Below are 18,943 nucleotides of genomic sequence, written 5' to 3'. Positions count from 1 at the left end.
AGTTGGTAAATATAGCAGCACAGCAGCCCCCAGAGAAACCTATGGGGTTTGCATTTGCAGCATACTTGCCGACTTTATAAATCTCCTTCCCGGGAGAAGCCCATGGAGGAGATTCTATTGACATCTTCGGGGGGAGGGACCGGACTGTATGCGTCATTTTAGCCCCGCCCCCTACTTGCAGACCCGAAAATTCCCTGTAAAATCTCCCCATCCTGCCCACTTCAGGGCGGGATGCGGAAGATATACCTACTCTACCGGGGGTGCAGAGGGTTACCCAAAAACTCGGGAGCCTCCCGCAACTTTCGACAGAGTAGGTATGTATGATTTGCAGATGAAAATTAATTGTACACCTGCGGGATCCTTAATATTTGCAGGTACCCCCCCACCCCCTTCGAAAACGTCTATTTTCTGGGAATGTCCTGCAAATATTTATTTTCATGATAGTACTTCCTTAAGGCTTTGAGCGTAGTAACTTTTATTAGTTCATTGCTGTAGTTCGTACTTTGACCTCAGAATAAGACTTACACAACTGCCTCCTAACACACCCAATCCATTCTGTGTATGTGTGAAAGTTATTTCATTTGACAGAGAAGTGAAATGAGAAATGCATTTTACATCATATTAATGTATCAGGTGAGATGTTGATTTTTCCCGCTTGAAATTCTTAAGTTATACAGGGGTCTATTTACTAAGTAGTGTTAGGAGACAGAGTGAAAAGTGATAAGGTGCCAGACAATCAGCTCCCAACTGCCATCTCACAGGCTGTTTGAAAAATGACAGTTGGGAGCTGATTGGCTGGCACTTTATCACAGACTTATCACTTTTCACTCTGTCTCCTAATGGGGGGTATCCACTTAGCGATATACAAACGAGAGCACATCGTTATTGTGCAATCGCTTGTTTAAATCGCTAAGTGGATACCCCCCATAACACTGCTTAGTAACTAGACCCCTTAAAAACTAGTCTCTGGTGGTAAAAGTGTGGGGACATTTATTCTGATCAAACCAGACAGTGATAAACAGATTAGATGTAAAAATTCCAAAGCTTTGTTTGGGATTTCTAAGGGCTGTTTATGCTTAAGCTGCTTGTCATGTATGATTATAAAGGGAGCAATCCCGTTGTTACTGAGACTTAAGGTTGCCTGTTTTATTTATTTTTACCTAGTGTTGAAGGGGAGGTCCCTGGAAGTGAAACAGGTGCTTCCTTAGACAGCTCATCAAGTTACCACCAAGGAGCAATTACTCATAGCTCATCCATAAGTCCTGACCAGTACGACCATCCTTCCTACGGGATTTATTCTGTTTCCCCGGGACAACGGTCACGAAGGCCAAAACTACAGCATTCCACGTCTATTCTGCGCAAGCAAGCTGAGGAGGAAGCCATTAAACGCTCTAGATCACTGTCCGAGAGCTATGAGCTGTCTTCAGACCTACAGGACAAGCAGGTAATACACAATTAACAAGTGATGCTATATAGGGGAAAGTACACGAATGACATTCAGTACACTAACAATTCTGTTTTCTAATCTATTCAGCTCTTATAAAAGTATATACGAGGGCTCATACACACGGCTGCTAATAAACCAACGCTTGTGAAAGTTATAGATGATACCTTGTACTTTGTTTATTGTTTATTTTAACAGCATATAAAATCATATAAAGGCAAATTTCTGAACTGGTAATAAAACTTCCCTGCAGCATAATGAATATTGCACGCAATGTTGACTTTGAAACAAATCAAAAATTCGATGCATTTAAGTCCAATTGCTTATGTTTTCCTTGTACTGGTAGTGACAACTTAGTAGTTTTTGAAAGTTAGAGGTCCCACCCAGTGCGGCCCCTGAAGTGTATCAGGTTGTCTATCACTGCCGTAAGTGTTCATGGTTCACATTCTTAATGCATAATATTGTGTATTATTATTCACAAAGCTCAAATTTGGATTAGTGTTTGGCTGTTGTGCAGTAGACAGATGGTAGTCTGTATACAGCCAAAGGCCTGGCTAAGAATAGCTTCAGGTATACAAGTTATTTCTACTAGAGACAGGATGCAAATTGCATGTGGGGCAAAATACTTCTGCTTTTGTACATAGCTCATAAATATTAGTAACTTAATCTGTTTAAGCCTTTTAAATAGGCCCCAACAGCACACATGGGTTTGTCAATGTGTAAAAATTGCATCTAGCTGGATTTATTCTCATGAATGTGTCTCAGATAAGGAAGGTAATTTCCTTAGTTTCACTTTGAGCCAATGTTAAACATAAAATACATCTTCCAGATTCACAAGCAGTCATTGACCTAATCCAGCCAAATTAACTTTTACAGTATCCCTAAAATACATCCCTTTCTGATAAATTCTGCTACCAAGGTCTGTATTCTTGCATTCATAGATTTACTACTACTGTATTGCATACTTAAGCTGGGTACACACTGACAGATATATTGGCCGATCATTTGATCAGCCAATATATCTGGTGCCTGTCGGGAAGTGTGTACCAGCAATATGTCTGTGAACGACGTCGTTCACAGACGTATCGCATTGGTTGTGCTGCACAGCCGGTGGCAGATATATCTGCAGACATATCTGTCCAACGGGCAGTGGGCCTGATTCAGAGCCGGACGCTCTTTAAGAGCACTCGTTCTGAATCAGGGCGGTTTTTTTTGTTGTTGTTGCGGCCTCCTGGCTGCTCGCTAAGCTGTGGGTGACCACCCACAGCTTTTGCGGGCGGCCAGGTGATGGTCGCGATGGTCGATACCATCGCGACCATCGGGGCTTGCGACGAGACCCTTGTGGTAGGGTCTCGTCCATCGCAAGCCCCAGAGAGCTTCCTGCTCTAACAGAGAAGAAAGCTCTCCACTGACATCACTGGTGATGTCAGTGGTGCCTCCCACAAACAGCAGGCGTTCCTTCGGGGTGAGCTGTCGATCAACATCGACAGCCGCCCCTTTTGTAGTGAGTCCTGGAGCGAGAGAATTTCTCTCTCGCTCCGGGGCTTGCACATGCGCGCGCAGTACCCCACCATCGACCCGCTTGCGAGCGCTGAATCAGGCCCAGTGTGTACATGCAGCAGAGGCCACGGGGAAGGGGGCGGGATCCGTCCCCTCCGGTCACCGGGACCCACGGCCAAAAGCAGATGATGGCCGTTCAGTGTGTACGAACGACCATCATAATATGCAGAGATATCTGCAGATCACTCGATCTGCAGATATATCTGTGCGGTGTGCACCCACCTTTACCGACTTTTAGGTTGCCCCCTCCGTATCATCGCCCTCCCCGGACTGTCCACTTTTGCTCAGGAAGTGGGCGGCCATGGGGGTTGCGGACGGCCACGGCGGGCCGGCGGCAGCCGGTTCCGGGAGGCTTGCCTGGTCTTCTGGGTGGTCGGGTGCAACACCTGATTTTCGGGAGGCTCCCGGCCATTTTGGGAGAGTAGGTAAGTATGTTGTATTGCCTTTTACCTAGCCTTCCCTCCACAGTAGTCCCACTGCCATCCACTATAAATGTTGTTGCTAGGATAATGCACCTCATTTGCCAATACTTATACCGGCTCTTTACATAAGGATGAAATTCAAAGGGGTTACCTTTGTCACAGAAATAAGTTACGTTTCAGATTATAAGACGCAGTTTATGTCCAACTCAGTATAAGTCCCTAGTTCTCCTTCAATTCTAGCTATCTCATTTGGTCAGCATTATGCACTCACCTGTACTGTGCAATGTATTTATTTGTGTAAGACATCAGTGGTTCATGTGATCCACATTGAAATTAATTTAAAAAAAATATTGGTGAAATTTTAAAAGTGTTTTACAGACCTGATATGTTGTTTCTATAAATCATTAGTATACTCTTCCTGGCTTCTGCAGACATTCCACAAACTATTTATGTCCATAGTAATAATCCAGCTACACCATAAACAGATATCTTTGTTTTCCTAATTCACTTTCAAGTGACGACTTAAGCCCTCAGTTAAGGATGAAGAGTGGGTCTCATCCTCCCATATTTATTAAAACTGCAAACGACGAGTCCCTCTCGTCCGCAGTGAAGAAGGCTCCACCCTTTGCAAAAAAAATAGCCAAAAACCCATACCTGCTCCTCACTTGTACTGGCTGCTAGTGGGGAGTAGCAGGCAGACACTGGGCTGAGTTCTGTGTGAAAATAAAAAAGTGTCTTAGAATGGGGGTAGGGACATTATGTCCCTATATCTTCCCAACTAAAGCACCTACAAATATGTGGGACACCTGGCTTCCAAAAATTAAGGGGCATACACATTAGAACTAGGGGATACATCTCTTTCAAATGATGGGGCCCTCTAATACCTATTGTCCTGTGATCACCACTGATTACCAGACAATATCACGCTGCACTATGGGAAACACAAGTTTTCCATAATCGAGTTGGGCATGAAAAGTTCCCCTATCTCTACCATATGGGCAAAAACATATGTGGGGATATGCTTACCTAGCTGTTATTGTCTGGTGTACACCTGTGATCACCGGCCCTGGACTATAGAACAAGTGTTTTCCAAACATGGCCCTACCACCGGCACCTACACATGTGGGCACACATACATCAAATGTGTCTCCTTACCAATATGGACAAGTTACATTTTCAAGTGCACATTTTGTTGTGAAAATCTAATCATAAAATTCCTGCTGTTTGCAAATGTTGTTAAAGTGGATTATTACTAAAACAGGAGTATATATTTGTGGTGTTTCTTGAAAAAAAATTGTTGTTTCTTTTCTTTGAAATTTCCTATAAAAAAAACTATTATTTTTATCTTGACAATTTTGGTAAAATTTTATTTGATGTAAAACTTCAATATTTGCTTATAAAAACAAGGTGTGATACTGCATAAAAAAATATAGCTATTTTGATATTAAAAAATGGGTTCAGCACAGGACTGAGAAAACCCTCAACATGAAGGAGTTAATCACATTTGCCACGCTATTTGGCACTTGCTCTTTTTTTCACAGTGGCATCAAGAACCCAGGCAATAAGGCAGCACTCATATAATTTGTTTCACATATGCAATACTGTAAATTCTCACCTTTTACTAATGGCATTCTAGCATGCATGTCTGTTCATTCATTGTATTAAATTCACACTTCATTGCACAATGCAAATTATTTTCCATCACCCATTTGGTGGGCTAAACCAATTTTTATGTTAATGCAGTGACATCAAAAAGGCAACCATTTTGTAGGCTGACCCAATATTCAAATGATTACAATCTATTGATTCACTAATTCAGTAATTTGTTACAGCTCCAAGGCAATTATTATTATTATCCTTTATTTATCTGGCACCACAAATGTTCTGCAGCCCCTTAGACATAGTACATAGAGCTAATAAGTGAACAGGAAACAAGTAACTTACAGTACATTACAGTGCAGGACAAGGACATGATTTATATACATTGCTGCAATAGCGATTAAAGCACTCACATTAAGCAGCCGGGAGTTGGCAGTCACGTGTTAGGTGCCCTAATGGGGAGTAAAGAGTAGAAAACAATGTAAAGAGAAGCACATGAGGGAAGAGGTCCCTGCTCGTGAGAGCTTACATTCTAAAGGGGATCCTTTAATCCATCCCTTAGTGTCTATTTGAACACTGGTTCACAAAAAGTGAATAGTTTGCACTCTCAGCTGTACTGGTTCGACCATGTGACCTGATTATGAGTCACTTCCAGGTAGGTCCATATGCAGCCGCATTCAGAATGTGCATATTTTGGCCACAGACTGCTAATACGACCATACATTCATCTTAATGCATGCACATTGAGCTGCCCCATTGTTTTCTGTCCACCAGCTAAACTGTCATCACTAGTAATGGCACTTACAAGTACCTTGTGCTGGATGCAAGCGATTCATCTGAAAGGGGCATCCCCTCATCATACGCATGACTCAGAATAGGACTCAACCAATGGTGTCTCCAGAGGTGGGACAGCATCGTGGTCCAAAATCCATATAGGAGAGCCACCCCAACTGCCAGTGATGTTTGGCAGCATTGGGGTGGCAGTTGGTGTGGCTCCCATATTTGAATTTTGGACCGGTCTAGAGCCCCACCCCTGGAGCTGCCACTGGACTCAACTCTTTCTACATGTCCATGACACTCCCATGAAAGAGTTAATGTGCCCAGCTGATGCCCAGTTGACACTCTGAATTGCTCATTTCATGTATAGCGAGATATGACGAAATCTGTCTAACTCAGAATGCTTCGGAGATATGCAAAGATGCCTATGTTCATTTTGGCACACGCGCCGTTTGCTAAAATTTGCTAGATGCGTCCGTATATGGACATGCTTGCGTTCTGTGTAGACAACAGGTGCACTTTAATAAATATTGGCTGAAAATAGAAAAAAGTGAATATAGGACTTTGATGTTGAACTGCACAACAGTCACTTTTCTGTGTTTCTTTTTAGGTGGAAATGCTGGAGCGCAAATATGGAGGCCGTCTCGTAACCAGACATGCTGCGCGCACTATACAAACAGCGTTTCGGCAATATCAGATGAACAAGAATTTCGAGAGGCTTCGAAGTTCCATGTCAGAAAACCGCATGTCCAGACGGATTGTGTTGTCCAATATGAGAATGCAGTTCTCCTTTGAAGGACCAGAGAAAGTCCACAGTTCCTATTTTGAAGGAAAGCAGGTGTCGCTGTCTAATGATGGGGCAAAGCTAGGACACCGTATTGTACAATCTGATTGTGGGGATCTTAGCGAGCAGACATCGCTAAAATCTCCTGCGGCGTCCAGTGACTTTGCTGACGCTATCACAGAACTGGAGGATGCCTTCTCCAGGCAAGTTAAATCCCTTGCCGAATCCATTGATGATGCTTTAAATTGCCGTAGTTTACATGCAGATGAGGTACAAGCCTCTGAAAAAGTTAGAGGTCGGGAACTGGAAAGAAGTAGCTGTAGTCAAATTAAACCAGCACATAATCTAGATCACAGGAAACTCGATGAAATGACTGCATCTTATAGCGATGTCACGCTCTATATTGATGAGGAAGAACTCTCTCCTCCTCTTCCTCTATCCCAGTCCGTGGACAGGCCATCCAGCACTGAATCAGATTTGAGACTTAGATCAAGGAACTCTTCTCAAGAGTATTGGTCCATGACACACAAGGACGATAAGTTAGATACTGACACCAGCTGTCGAAGCACCCCATCACTGGACTGCCAGGACCACAGATCAAGAATAGACCATCTCCCTTTACTCACTATTGAACCACCCAGTGACAGTTCAGTAGACCTTAGTGATCGTTCTGAAAGAGGATCCATAAAAAGGCAAAATGTGTATGAAAGAGCGATACATAGTCAGCAAGGAAGTCCTAAACATATCCCCCATATTCCTACCAAAATAATTACTAGGGAGGATGAACAAAGCCGCCATCGGCCAAGGCCTATTGATGCACAGCTAATAATTAATGGCACCGTCAACAGACAGAGTAAATCTGAATCTGATTATTCAGATGGTGACAATGACAGCATAAATAGTACTTCTAACTCCAATGATACCATAAACTGTAGCTCAGAGTCTTCAAGAGATAGTCTTCGGGAGCAGACCTTAAGCAAACAGACGTATCACAAAGAGACCCGGAACAGCTGGGATTCACCCGCATTCAGTAATGATGTCATCAGGAAACGGCATTATAGGATCGGGCTGAATCTTTTCAATAAGTGAGTATACATGATGCTGTTTGCTGATGTAATCTATACAGAGTGACAATTGCACTTCTAATTACTGTGATTAATGTACATCACCCTCTGAACTTTGCCGATCAAATTTAGGGTATTTATGTTAATTTAAGATCTGTAACTCACTGCCATTTAACATATATAGACACATACACTAAACCCATCTATCCATCTTTGTGTGTTTGGCTTTTAATTAGGAAATCAGTTTTTTTACTTAAATGGGATGAGACAACTCCTTTCCCCCTCCCCCCTCTTTTCTCAATACTACCACTGTATAGCACATGTGTGGTAATTCCTCAGGACACATGCTATTCATTCAGTGATAGAGGAAAATGAGCGACAACCTACTGGGATTGACGTTGGGCAACAGAACTGGAAAATGTGTATAAACTGTGGACACTGGACAGGAGTTGCAACCATGCAATCATGTAGCATGTTCAATGCACACCTTCTGCCCTGTTATCTTGGATACCTAAACTACTGTAGGAGTAGTACTCTTTTCTAAGAAAAGCCTCCATTCTCCCACCATTCCTTCTTTACAGAGCAGTGATTTATATGTAAAGGTAAAAATCTCAGGAGGACCACCCCAAATAAACATCACAGTGGTACTTAACAGAGGTGGTGTGAATTCAAAATTAAATGTATTATTTTAATGTTTATTGGTTTGTGGTACTTGTAGTTGGGCAATTGTTTATTTTTGTGTTTTATGTTGATTTAAGCTGCCCATCTACTAGACGATTAAGTTGAGCGATTGAACGATAATGATCGTTCAATCGTTCATAAATCGTTTGCAAATCGTTTGCAAAAATGTCTAAAACGACCAAGGATGCGCATGCCCGCTGGTCGTTTAGACATCTATCATCGTGCAAACATGCTGGTCAACCTGACGATAACGTCAGGTTGAGCATCTTTGCAGATGATTGATGAGTCTGCACTGAACAACTGCTCATTCAGTGCAGGCTCATCGCAGACTGACAAACGACTGCACGATTACAATGTTGTAATCATGCAGTCATTTTCATGTCTGCTAGTGGATGGGCACCTTTAGAATTCCACTAGATCAGATTGTAAAATAAAGAAAACTTAAGGTGCGTTCGCACAGAACGATAAAACTGAACAATATGAATGATAACAATATAGTTCAAATCGTTATTGTTCATATTGTTCATTTATATGTACTTACCAACCTGTCAACGACCAACGATGCGCGTTCCCGCATGGACGATAAAGATATCATCATCCATGCATGCAGGCCAACTTGTACGATATTGCCAAATTTGCCTGTTCAGAGATGTGGCAGGATGACTTCACTGAAAGATATCCTTCAAGTCGTTGGTGGTACAGATAGTACCGTGAGTATGCACCATTAGGCATTTAAATCAATGATCTTTTGTACTGAAGAAGGCCTCTAATAAATTAGTGAATTAATAGGCTGTATTCTCTAAAATATTGGTTAGGACTAGACAATTATCTGCCTCCACTATATTCAGATGACACAGATAGGGGCATATTTATCAATTAGTTTCAGGCCTGATAATTGTAATTTCTTATCGTCGCAATTCACTGCAATAAGAAATTATATACCACCCAAATGTATTAACATTCACATGCAGTCCCTGCGATGTGTTAAGAATGAAGTGACGCATCAGCTGTCTCGTCACTCCTCTTTCGGGACGCCTGCGCATGCGCGGTCTACTGAGCATTTCCCTGTGCGGCGACCATTGCCAGGGAGGGTTCTGGAAAAAGCTTCTGCCGGTAATTTTGGTGAAATGTATTTTATAGGCTACAACAGGGTATCACCATCTTCAGATTACATTAGCTGCGGGGGCCAAACTCTGCAGTGGCTTCAGTAAATCACATTCCTAAACAACAAGCAGAAACCACCTCTTTGATGAGCTATCCGGATGATGTGTTAGAGGGGTAGATAAAAGATTAAATATAATAATAGAGAATGTGAAAACATATGTATGACAAGGTAACAAAATATTAAAGCTTTCAGGCTCATACCAATTGTTCACAGAAAATCCCCTAAAATATCAGGTTCATCTTTGTCATCTATTACATTCAGCGAGTAGTTTTACCAAATCTATACAATAAAAAGTCCAGTGCCACAAACTTCTACCACCCGAAGGAGCATAATGCCTTTCACTACTGGCAATGGGATGTAGTTGCTGTCGGTCTCAATACCAACGTCGGAATCCCAACAAGGGAGTTAAGATAGGCATAGAAATACCGACGCCTATCTTAATCCTGATGCCAGAACGCCGAAGGACGAGGTAAGTCCGGGGTGCCCTATGCATTAGCCTCGGGGGGGTGTTAAGTATAGGGAGCGTAGTGGGGTTAGGGCCAGGTTTGGGGGGGTTAGGCACAACCGGGGGGAGGTTAGGGTCAGGCACACCCCCGGGAGGGTTAGGTTTAGGGAGCGGTAAGGGGGAGTTAGGGTTATGCATCCCTGGGGGGTGGTTAGGGTTAGGAACCACTAAGGTAGGGTTAGAGGGGGGTGAGGGGTACGGATAGAGGCCCTCATTCAGAGGCGGTCGAAGGATGCAAGCGGTCGCTCAGAAACTCGGCGGCCGCTTGCATCCTGACCGCCAGCCTCTGTTTCGGTCGTTAGGCTGTGGGTTTACACCCACAGCTCTAACGACCGCTAGGGTGATGGTCGCAATGGTCAAAGACCATCGCGACCATCGGGGCTTACGACGAGACCCTAGGGTAGGGTCTCACTTGTCGTAAGCCCCGGAGAGCTTCTGGCTCTGTCAGAGCCGGAAGCTCTCCACTGACATCACTAGTGATGTCAGTGGGGCCTCTCCCAAACGGTAGGCGTTCTCATGGGAACGCCTCCGTTTGGGCTGTCACCCCCCGGCCCGCCTTCCAAATGGGGCGAGCTGTCAATCAACATCGACAGCTCGCCCCCTTTGGAAAGAGACCCGCTACGACCAGCGCTGTCGGTCGTAGCGGGTCTCACGCATGCGCACGTAGGAGCCGGCTCCCTCGTGCGCATGCGCACTGGACAAACTTCGAGGCGGCCATGCGGTCGTAGACCGTACAGCCGCCTCTGAATAAAACCCAGAGTACTTACCTGCCCTGTCGGGATCTTCTCCCTTGGGGCTGTTGGCGTCGGGATATGAATCGGTTACTTCATACCCCTTCCCTCTCAATGATGGCAAAAAAATCCGATTACCTGGATCAGTACCTAACAAAGCACAGTCTTTCTAAATTCATCTTTTTAAAATGAAGGATGCAAACAGTTAATAGAATCGACAAAATAAAGTACAGTTGTTTTCCACAATATGGATACTGTAGCTTGGAGTTGGTATTGAATAAGCAAGAGGTATAGCAAGTAAACCAAACTTTATCTGGGACCCTGGGAGAAAAACTGTATCTCCTGATGGTCCCTATGGTGTGCCCTGTCCTGTGTGGCCAGTGTCACACATTGCCCCCGTAGGAATGCAGAGTGTATGCTCTGTGTTTCATGCAAAGTACCCCCAAATTGGGCCTTGCTACAAACCACTTCACTTAAAAAAATCCTTGAATTGTCAGGCACACCTGATGCACCCTGATTAGCCAGGATAGACCTCTCAGTTTCCCGACAGTGGGGGCAAACACTCTCACTCCTGGGTTGTGGTAGTTGGGAGGTATTAATGAGCAAGTAGATATGCTGTGTTTCTTTCTATAGATATTATACCTGCTGTAGCACTAGCTTATACCTGTTTTATAGATGAGCTATTGCGAAGAGAGCAAGTCGATACACATGATTTTAGACTTTATATTACAATAAAAATATATAACATTAATTCCACTGCTGCAGTTCAACATTTTGTTCTTGAATATGTCGCAGTACTGCTACTCATGACATGTAACCCATTTCTCTAGCAGTCATTATAGGAATTATCTCTACATTATCAACCTTGGCCAAACATGTATTTCCAAGTCAATTGTTGGTCCCAATGATTATTTAGTTAGTGGTGTCAGATATACTATTAAATCAAATTGATATGTTTGGGAGGTATGATTTTATGTTTTTAATGTTTTCATTGAAACAAAACACTGAGCATATCGACAAATGACACGGCATAGAGTACAGCATAGAAACCAGTAAACAAAAGGTATACTCCAATCAGGGCATCAGGGTAACTGAACACAGTAAACAGTTATATTTGTATTTTAAGATATTTTTTTTTACTCCAGGGCAGAACCCCATGTTACATGTACTTCTGTGGCTAAAGGGGGTAAATTTACTAAGAATCGAGTTTGGTCGAGATGACAATCTCGGGTGAGATGAGGCATGTTTTTCATCTCACAAATTTACTAAAGACAAAGTCGGGTGAGTTACAGAGAGATTTCTCTCATCTCACTCACAAAACTCGGGAGAGTTAGCAAACTCGAATCTTCTCGCCATCGGCCAAACTCTGAAGTACTTTTCACCTAAAAGATACATCTCGCAAATTTACCAAGAATCGAGATGAGAATCTCGGGTGAGATGACAGCAAACTCTCTGCCAAATTGACGTTTTAAACACTCACCTCCAGATCTGCAAGTTTGGCTGAAACATACACAAATCATTGTGATTTGTGTCTGTTTTTTTTTTTAACTTGTTAAATTATTGTTAATTATTTAAAAAAAAAATGAAGTGAGGTCTCCCCCAAAAAGACTATCCAGCCCCGGACTTGTCAGCCTGTCCTGGTTCTTAAAATTACAGGGAAAAAATGTGTAGGGTTCCACTGTAATTTAAGAACCAGCACCAGGCAGCAGGGCCAGACCTGGTTTTAAATATATGGATAAAATATTTGCGTGAGGTTCACCATATATTTAAAACCAGCTCTGGACCCTTTCTAGCAGGGGACTGATGCCACAGCCAGGGGAGCCCTTTCACCGGGCCCCCCAGCCGCAGCATCATCCCTGACCGCTATGGTTCCCTGTAATTTTAAGAACCAGGACAGGCTGACAAGTCCGGGGCTTGTTAGTCCTTTGAGGGCGACCTCACGTCATTTTTTAAAATAAAATGTAACCCTTTTTTTACAGGTCCTAACACACAAGCAGCAAGCACTTATTTCACTGATACGTGCAGGCTGCTAGCTCGGGAGAGGTTTGCAGAGAGTAAATACTGCAGTCTCGAGTGAGTAATTTCATCTTCACTTGCAACTCAGGAGAGATATCTCGATTTGCTTCACCATCGAAAAACTAACTTTCAGCTAAACTCACTTCTTAGTAAATTTGCAAAACTAAAAACGAAAAACTCCCCCCGAGTTTTGCCGATGCTAATCGAGTTTAAAAAAACAAAACTCGACCAATCTCGACTCTTAGTAAATTTACCCCTAGTTATGCCCTTGTGTGTTCAGTTGTATGTAACTAGAGTTGGTGCCTAAGTATTATGCTTTGTTCTAATAATGGTTACTTCCATTATAATATATATGAATAACATATATACATATAAAAGGAATAAAAGCTACATGTACACAGTGTGCTTTCTGACATCCACAATACCACGTAGCAGTACAGCTGTGACGTAAAGAGATAGATTGGAAGATAGGGCTGTGTATGCTGGACTCCACTTTCAAGTTCAGTTATCAGTTTGTGAATGTACAAAATGACAAGCTCTCTGGGCTAACTACAGGTCACAATGAAACACATTTTTTAGAGATGAGCAGTTTGGTTGTACTCGGTTAGGTTTGGATCTAAAAACAGCAATATATTGGCTGTCCGGCTCTCATGTGTTGTACAGCCAATAAGATAAATCCGAGCTTGCGCTAATTTGGCAAAAAGAATAGAGTCAAAACCGAATCGCTCATCTCTACCATTTTTTTTCTTTTTGATTTAATAAAAACCCAGTGTAGGCTTGGTGACAGGCTATCCTACATATAGATTATAGTAAAATATAAAGATTTATGCCTTCTGAAGAGGAATCAGAGCAAGCCAGAACTACACATACAAATAGCAGAGCAATATTTATTACTAAATAATTCCAGCTGCAGATGTGCAGATGCTAAGTAACAACACCGTGTGTACTAGAGACACTGGGCTGCGACTTTAACAGCACAGGAATTAGTTTTAAACACTTATAAAGTCGTAGATGAAACACAATGGAAAAAAGCTGCAGTTGCTGCATCGTTGCACTATGTACACAGATTCAGACACAGGGCCTAATTCAGCAGTGCACACAAGTGCAGAACGGGCCTGCGATCCTGCACGCAGACTGCCAGCAGACTGTCAGTGATTGACAGTCTGTTGCCATTTGTGGGCGGGGAGGGGGCGGAGATGGCCTTCATTTCCTGAAACGGAGGCGTGTCGCTGCAGTTGGGGGGGGGAGGGAAGAGGCCAGGATCTCTGTCAGCTGCCGGAGATTTCCTAGGCTCTTACTCTAATCTGCAGCAGCCGGCTGCGGGACCCCATGGGTCACGCAGTCGGCCGTTGGTCCGCAGAGTATCCGATGCTGCGCTGGACAACACAGCTCGGATACGTAATGCAGCAGGAGGTGTGATGCCTCCTGCTGCATTACCATAATTGCAAGGATCGCATTTGCAAAGCTGCCTGCGTGCATACATCATATATCTATAGCCTGCGTGCAGCTTTGCAAATGCAATTCCTTGCTAAATTAGGCTCTCAGGAGCTCATTCAGACCTGCTTGCTAGATGTTCACGCTCGCACCCACCGTATGCTAATTCAGCACACACCCAGCAAGACAGGTGATCGCACGGCAAGGCATAAGCACGCCCACTATGTCTTGGCGTGTGATCGCTTTGTGTATGCAGACGCCCACCAACCTGTCTTAAGACACCCACTTGTGCACGTCATCTCCAGGAAGTGTATGCAACCATTGGTACATCGGGTAACCGAATGCGATCGCAGCGCTTGTGGTTGACTATACCCTACAGCAAGCACTGCGAGCACTTCAGTGTGAAATACAGCCAGGTGACATGTACTATGATGCTGCCTATAATATATGCACGCCTCTACAACAGCGTTGAGACGCTCAGCCACGCCTGCGTTCGCACCTCCACTCCCCCGTTTCTAGTGGCCTGCCCCTGTCACCACCCACAAACTGCTTCTCCCGTCACTCACTCTGCTGGGCAGTCTATACGCAGCAAGCGAATGTTTCCTGAACTTTTGCACTGGTTCACGCATGCGCACTGCGATGCATGTGCAGAATGTAAACATTGGCCAGCTACGAGCGAACGCTTCTTAGGGTCCGGGTCTGAATCAGGTCCTTAGCCCACACAGGCGTACAAATGTTGGACATCAAATCTATCAGTGTAATCTAGCAAAGTAGTTTTGTTGCTTGCAGTTATTTTATTTATGCGATTAAGACACACATTTTTTAGCGAGAAAGACGCTCAGCATGGCCAAGTCACCTAGAACCTTGTGCGCCATGAGAGGCTGTTTGGTGCCACTAAAGCCACAGTGTTTGAGGACACATCTGTAGCTTTGAAATCTGGTATAGTAGGCGAAAGCTGGTATAGTAGGAAAACGCTGGTATAGTAGATGAAAACTGGTATAGTAGGAGAATGCTGGTATAGTGGGAGAAAGCTGGTATAGTGGGAGAAAGCTAGTATAGTGGGAGAAAGCTAGTATAGTGGGAGAAAGCTAGTATAGTGGGAGAAAGCTAGTATAGTAGGAGAAAGCTGGTATAGTAGGAGAAAGCTGGTATAGTAGATGAAAGCTGGTATAGTAGGAGAAATCTGGTATAGTAGGAGAAATCTGGTATAGTAGGAGAGAGCTGGTATAGTAGGAGAACGTTGGTATAGTAGATGAAAGCTGGTATAGTGGGAGCAAGCTGGTATAGTAGGAGAAATCTGGTATAGTGGGAGAAAGCTGGTATAGTAGGAGAATGCTGGTATAGTAGATGAAAGCTGGTATAGTGGGAGCAAGCTGGTATAGTAGGAAATATCTGGTATAGTGGGAGAAAGCTGGTATAGTAGGAGAATGCTGGTATAGTAGATGAAATCTGGTATAGTGGGAGAAAGCTGGTATAGTAGGAGAAAGCTGGTATAGTAGGAGAAATCTGGTATAGTAGGAGAAATCTGGTATAGTAGGAGAAATCTGGTATATTGGGAGAAAGCTGATATAGTAGGAGAAAGCTGGTATAGTGGGAGAAATCTGGTATATTGGGAGAAAGCTGATATAGTAGGAGAAAGCTGGTATAGTGGGAGAAAGCTGGTATAGTGGGAGTAGATCCCTAAATCTTGTGAAAATTTATGTTTTCTTGGATTTAGGAACTTTTCCAATTTAGCAACCTAGCTCTAAGTGCATGTGTGAGACCTAGCTCTAGGTACATGTGTGAGACCTAGCTCTAAGTGCATGTGTGAGACCTAGCTCTAAGTGCATGTGTGAGACCTAGCTCTAAGTGCATGTGTGAGACCTAGCTCTAAGTGCATGTGTGAGACCTAGCTCTAAGTGCATGTGTGAGACCTAGCTCTAAGTGCATGTGTGAGACCTAGCTCTAAGTGCATGTGTGAGACCTAGCTCTAAGTGCATGTGTGAGACCTAGCTCTAAGTGCATGTGTGAGACCTAGCTCTAAGTGCATGTGTGAGACCTAGCTCTAAGTGCATGTGTGAGACCTAGCTCTAAGTGCATGTGAATTCTTCACTTATCAATACAAAGATCAAAAGAAAAATAATATGTGAAAAGTCTCAGGGGAAACCTTAGTGTAAGGTACTTATCTATATGGGCCTGATTCAGTAGTGCGGACACATTTGCGTCATTATGCTAATGCTGGGACAGATTCTGAGCTGCCCACTTGCAGCGGTGCTAATCCACCTGTAGACGCACCATCAGTTGCACCATTGAAGCTTGCACCAGTCCTATAGCAGGTGCAATTTCTCCGTCTGTAATTGGCATCCTGCAACCGTGCTATTGTGTCTATAGATGCACTTGCCCATGTCTAGTTTGCCAATCCCGTTACCTCCCAGCAGGAGCTGGCTGGCAACTTTCAGGCTGGGGGGCAAAGAGAAGCAAGCGGCCCCGGCTTTTCTCCAAAAAAACCCCCCAAAACTGTGAAGTAAAATCTGATAGCTATATGAGGAAAGGGTGTCCCACTGGAACCTCACCTGCTCTGCTGACCTTGGTGGGCACAGAAGAGTACCCTCTGCGTCGGCCCTTACCCCGCAAGGGTCAGCACCGCTCCTCAGCTTGCCAAGCACCGGATTCTCTCTTGCCTCTCGTGCTGACTTGACTCCATTGGCATGATTCACAAAGGACCTAACCTGAAAAGCAAGGGGATGGTATTACTTCTTTTGCACACACACACATATATCCCTAACCCCAACCCCACATTGTGCTCCCTAACCGACACTGTGCTCCCCAACCCCACACTATGCTCTCCAACCCCACACTGTGATCCCTATTTCTTGCAGTGCTCCCTAACCCCAACCCCATACTGTGCACCCTATCTCACACTATGCTCCCCAACCCCACACTGTGCTCCCTAACTCCAACCCCACACTGTGATCCCTATCCAACACTGTGACCCCTAACCACAACCCCACACTGTGCAACCTATCCCACACTATGCTCCCCAACCCTAGCCCACTCTGTGCTCCTGAACCCTTACCATATTCCACATTTTGTAACACCCCTCACCCCTACCCACACACAACTGGAAAGGGAAAGCCCAGGACCACCTTCTGTCTTTTTTACAAGTTCAGCTGGCTCCTCTGTCTGGCTCTGACGACTGCGCCGCGGTGTGGCTGCCTGTGTCACTCTTCTTCACTGTAGAGCAGTAGGCAGCTGCTGCTGGGCGGGAGATAAGTTGGAGAGTATAAGCAGCAGTGAACACTGGGGTGGGGGTGGGGGTGGGGCTGCTGCCTGATGACAGATGTCTCCTCGGAATCTCTCAGCCAGTGATCTGAGAAGTCTGTGCTCATCAGGCAGCAGCCTGCCCCCACCCCACTGCAGTGCACAGCCTCTCCAGTCCCCGGCAGCAGTGTTAGGCACGCTGATGCTGGAGAGTTTTGGAGGTCAATTATGCCCAGGGCCGGCCCTGCCCACCCCTGCCTCCCAGGAATGCCCTTTGAAGTCCACAGCTCTTGCGTCCAAATTTGTTCTGCGTCTCCGTGTAGTAACCTTCGGGACGCAGGCGCAGTGCTTCCAACTTCGGCATTGCGCACAGTTTGGATGCGTCTCTGGATCAAATCCTATTTAACAGTGTTCTGTGAATATGCTGTATTGTATATTACAAATAGTTGCCAGCTGTACTGTAATGTCCAGAAGACTTCCAAATTAGGGGGGAGTCAGGTGATTTGTCAGTAGGGAACGTGGTGCAAAGTTCATCACCATCAGGGGCGTCTTAAGAGAGGAGGGGGCCCGTGTGCATTCCCCATGCAAGGACCCCTCCTCTCTCCCCGGCGGCCGGTAGTGTGCCCGAGTCTACTGCACATGCACAGAACGCCGGAAAAATGGCCGTGGCGGCCATTTTCCAGTGTTCTGTGCAGCGATGACACCCGATGCGGGACCACAGACAGATGAGTTTTAAATTATATGGGTGCAGGGTCAGGGTGAGCTGGACCAGGGGGCCCGTGTGCCCTGCACACCCTGCACCCATTATAGATACGCCCCTGATCACCATGCCCCTGCTAGTCGCTGCTACAGTTATACTGCACAAGATATGGAGCAAGTCATATAACCACCTCTTATTTTCCTACCTCACTTCTGCATCTCCCACATGGTAAGCAAATTCAATGTTACATTGATATGAAGATTTACAGATTGTCTTTATGCAGATATGTGTCATTCTGGCACTCGCAAGCCTGACATTTTGGAAAGGCCACACTATGTGGGCCTAAGGTGGCAGAGTTGCAGGGGCAGCACTCTGCCTATTATGTCATCATCTTGCCACATTTGGTTATTATGTAACCTGCCAGCATAAACAATTAATGATTCATTTTCTAGTAGAATGTAGTTCTTTGTTTTATGCTCTTGGGGCTGTGGAGGTGGAGGAAGGAGAAAAATGATGAGCAGCGTTACCTAGCCTGGCAACATAATGTCAAATACAGGCCTGAACAAACAGATTCATGTGGACAATTAATCAGCGTTGCCTGTATCATGCACAGGGTATATATGTGCCTCTCAGGGTATATTATGTGCCTCTCAGGGTATATATGTGCTTCACAGGGTATGTATGTGCTTCACAGGTTATATACAGATGTGTACTCTTGCAACTTTGCCAATCACGCTGCAAACGTGCACACTCATCGTGCCATGTGATTAGCCGCGCGCTGCGTTTGCAGCATGCAATATAATGGAGTCGCTGGTGTGAAC

General features: G+C 44.6%; 1 protein-coding gene and 1 long non-coding RNA gene across 4 annotated transcripts in view; one reads left to right on the top strand and one right to left on the bottom strand.

Annotated features, from left to right (window-relative positions):
* The window catches only part of IQSEC1 (IQ motif and Sec7 domain ArfGEF 1), a 135,026-nt gene that overhangs the window by 35,297 nt on the left and 80,786 nt on the right, over positions 1-18,943 (top strand). For all 3 annotated transcript variants that reach the window (XM_088482469.1, XM_088482468.1, XM_088482470.1), the window contains exons 2-3: positions 1,165-1,444; positions 6,413-7,671. In XM_088482469.1, coding sequence (XP_088338595.1) covers positions 1,165-1,444; positions 6,413-7,671 — 1,539 coding nt within the window. The remainder of the gene's footprint in view (positions 1-1,164; positions 1,445-6,412; positions 7,672-18,943) is intronic.
* On the bottom strand, positions 948-17,386 carry LOC148511942 (uncharacterized). Its single transcript, XR_015880207.1, has 3 exons — positions 17,308-17,386; positions 16,735-16,890; positions 948-1,429 (listed from the first exon to the last, which is right to left on the bottom strand). It is a non-coding gene; the product is annotated as an uncharacterized LOC148511942 (long non-coding RNA).

The sequence above is a fragment of the Taudactylus pleione genome, unplaced genomic scaffold, assembly GCF_031769625.1.
Source record: "Taudactylus pleione unplaced genomic scaffold, aTauple2 ptg000289l, whole genome shotgun sequence".
In the NCBI taxonomy this organism is placed as follows: Eukaryota; Metazoa; Chordata; class Amphibia; order Anura; family Myobatrachidae; genus Taudactylus; species Taudactylus pleione.
The sequence above is the reverse complement of the archived record's forward strand: the minus strand, read 5'-3'. Positions and strand labels throughout refer to the sequence as shown.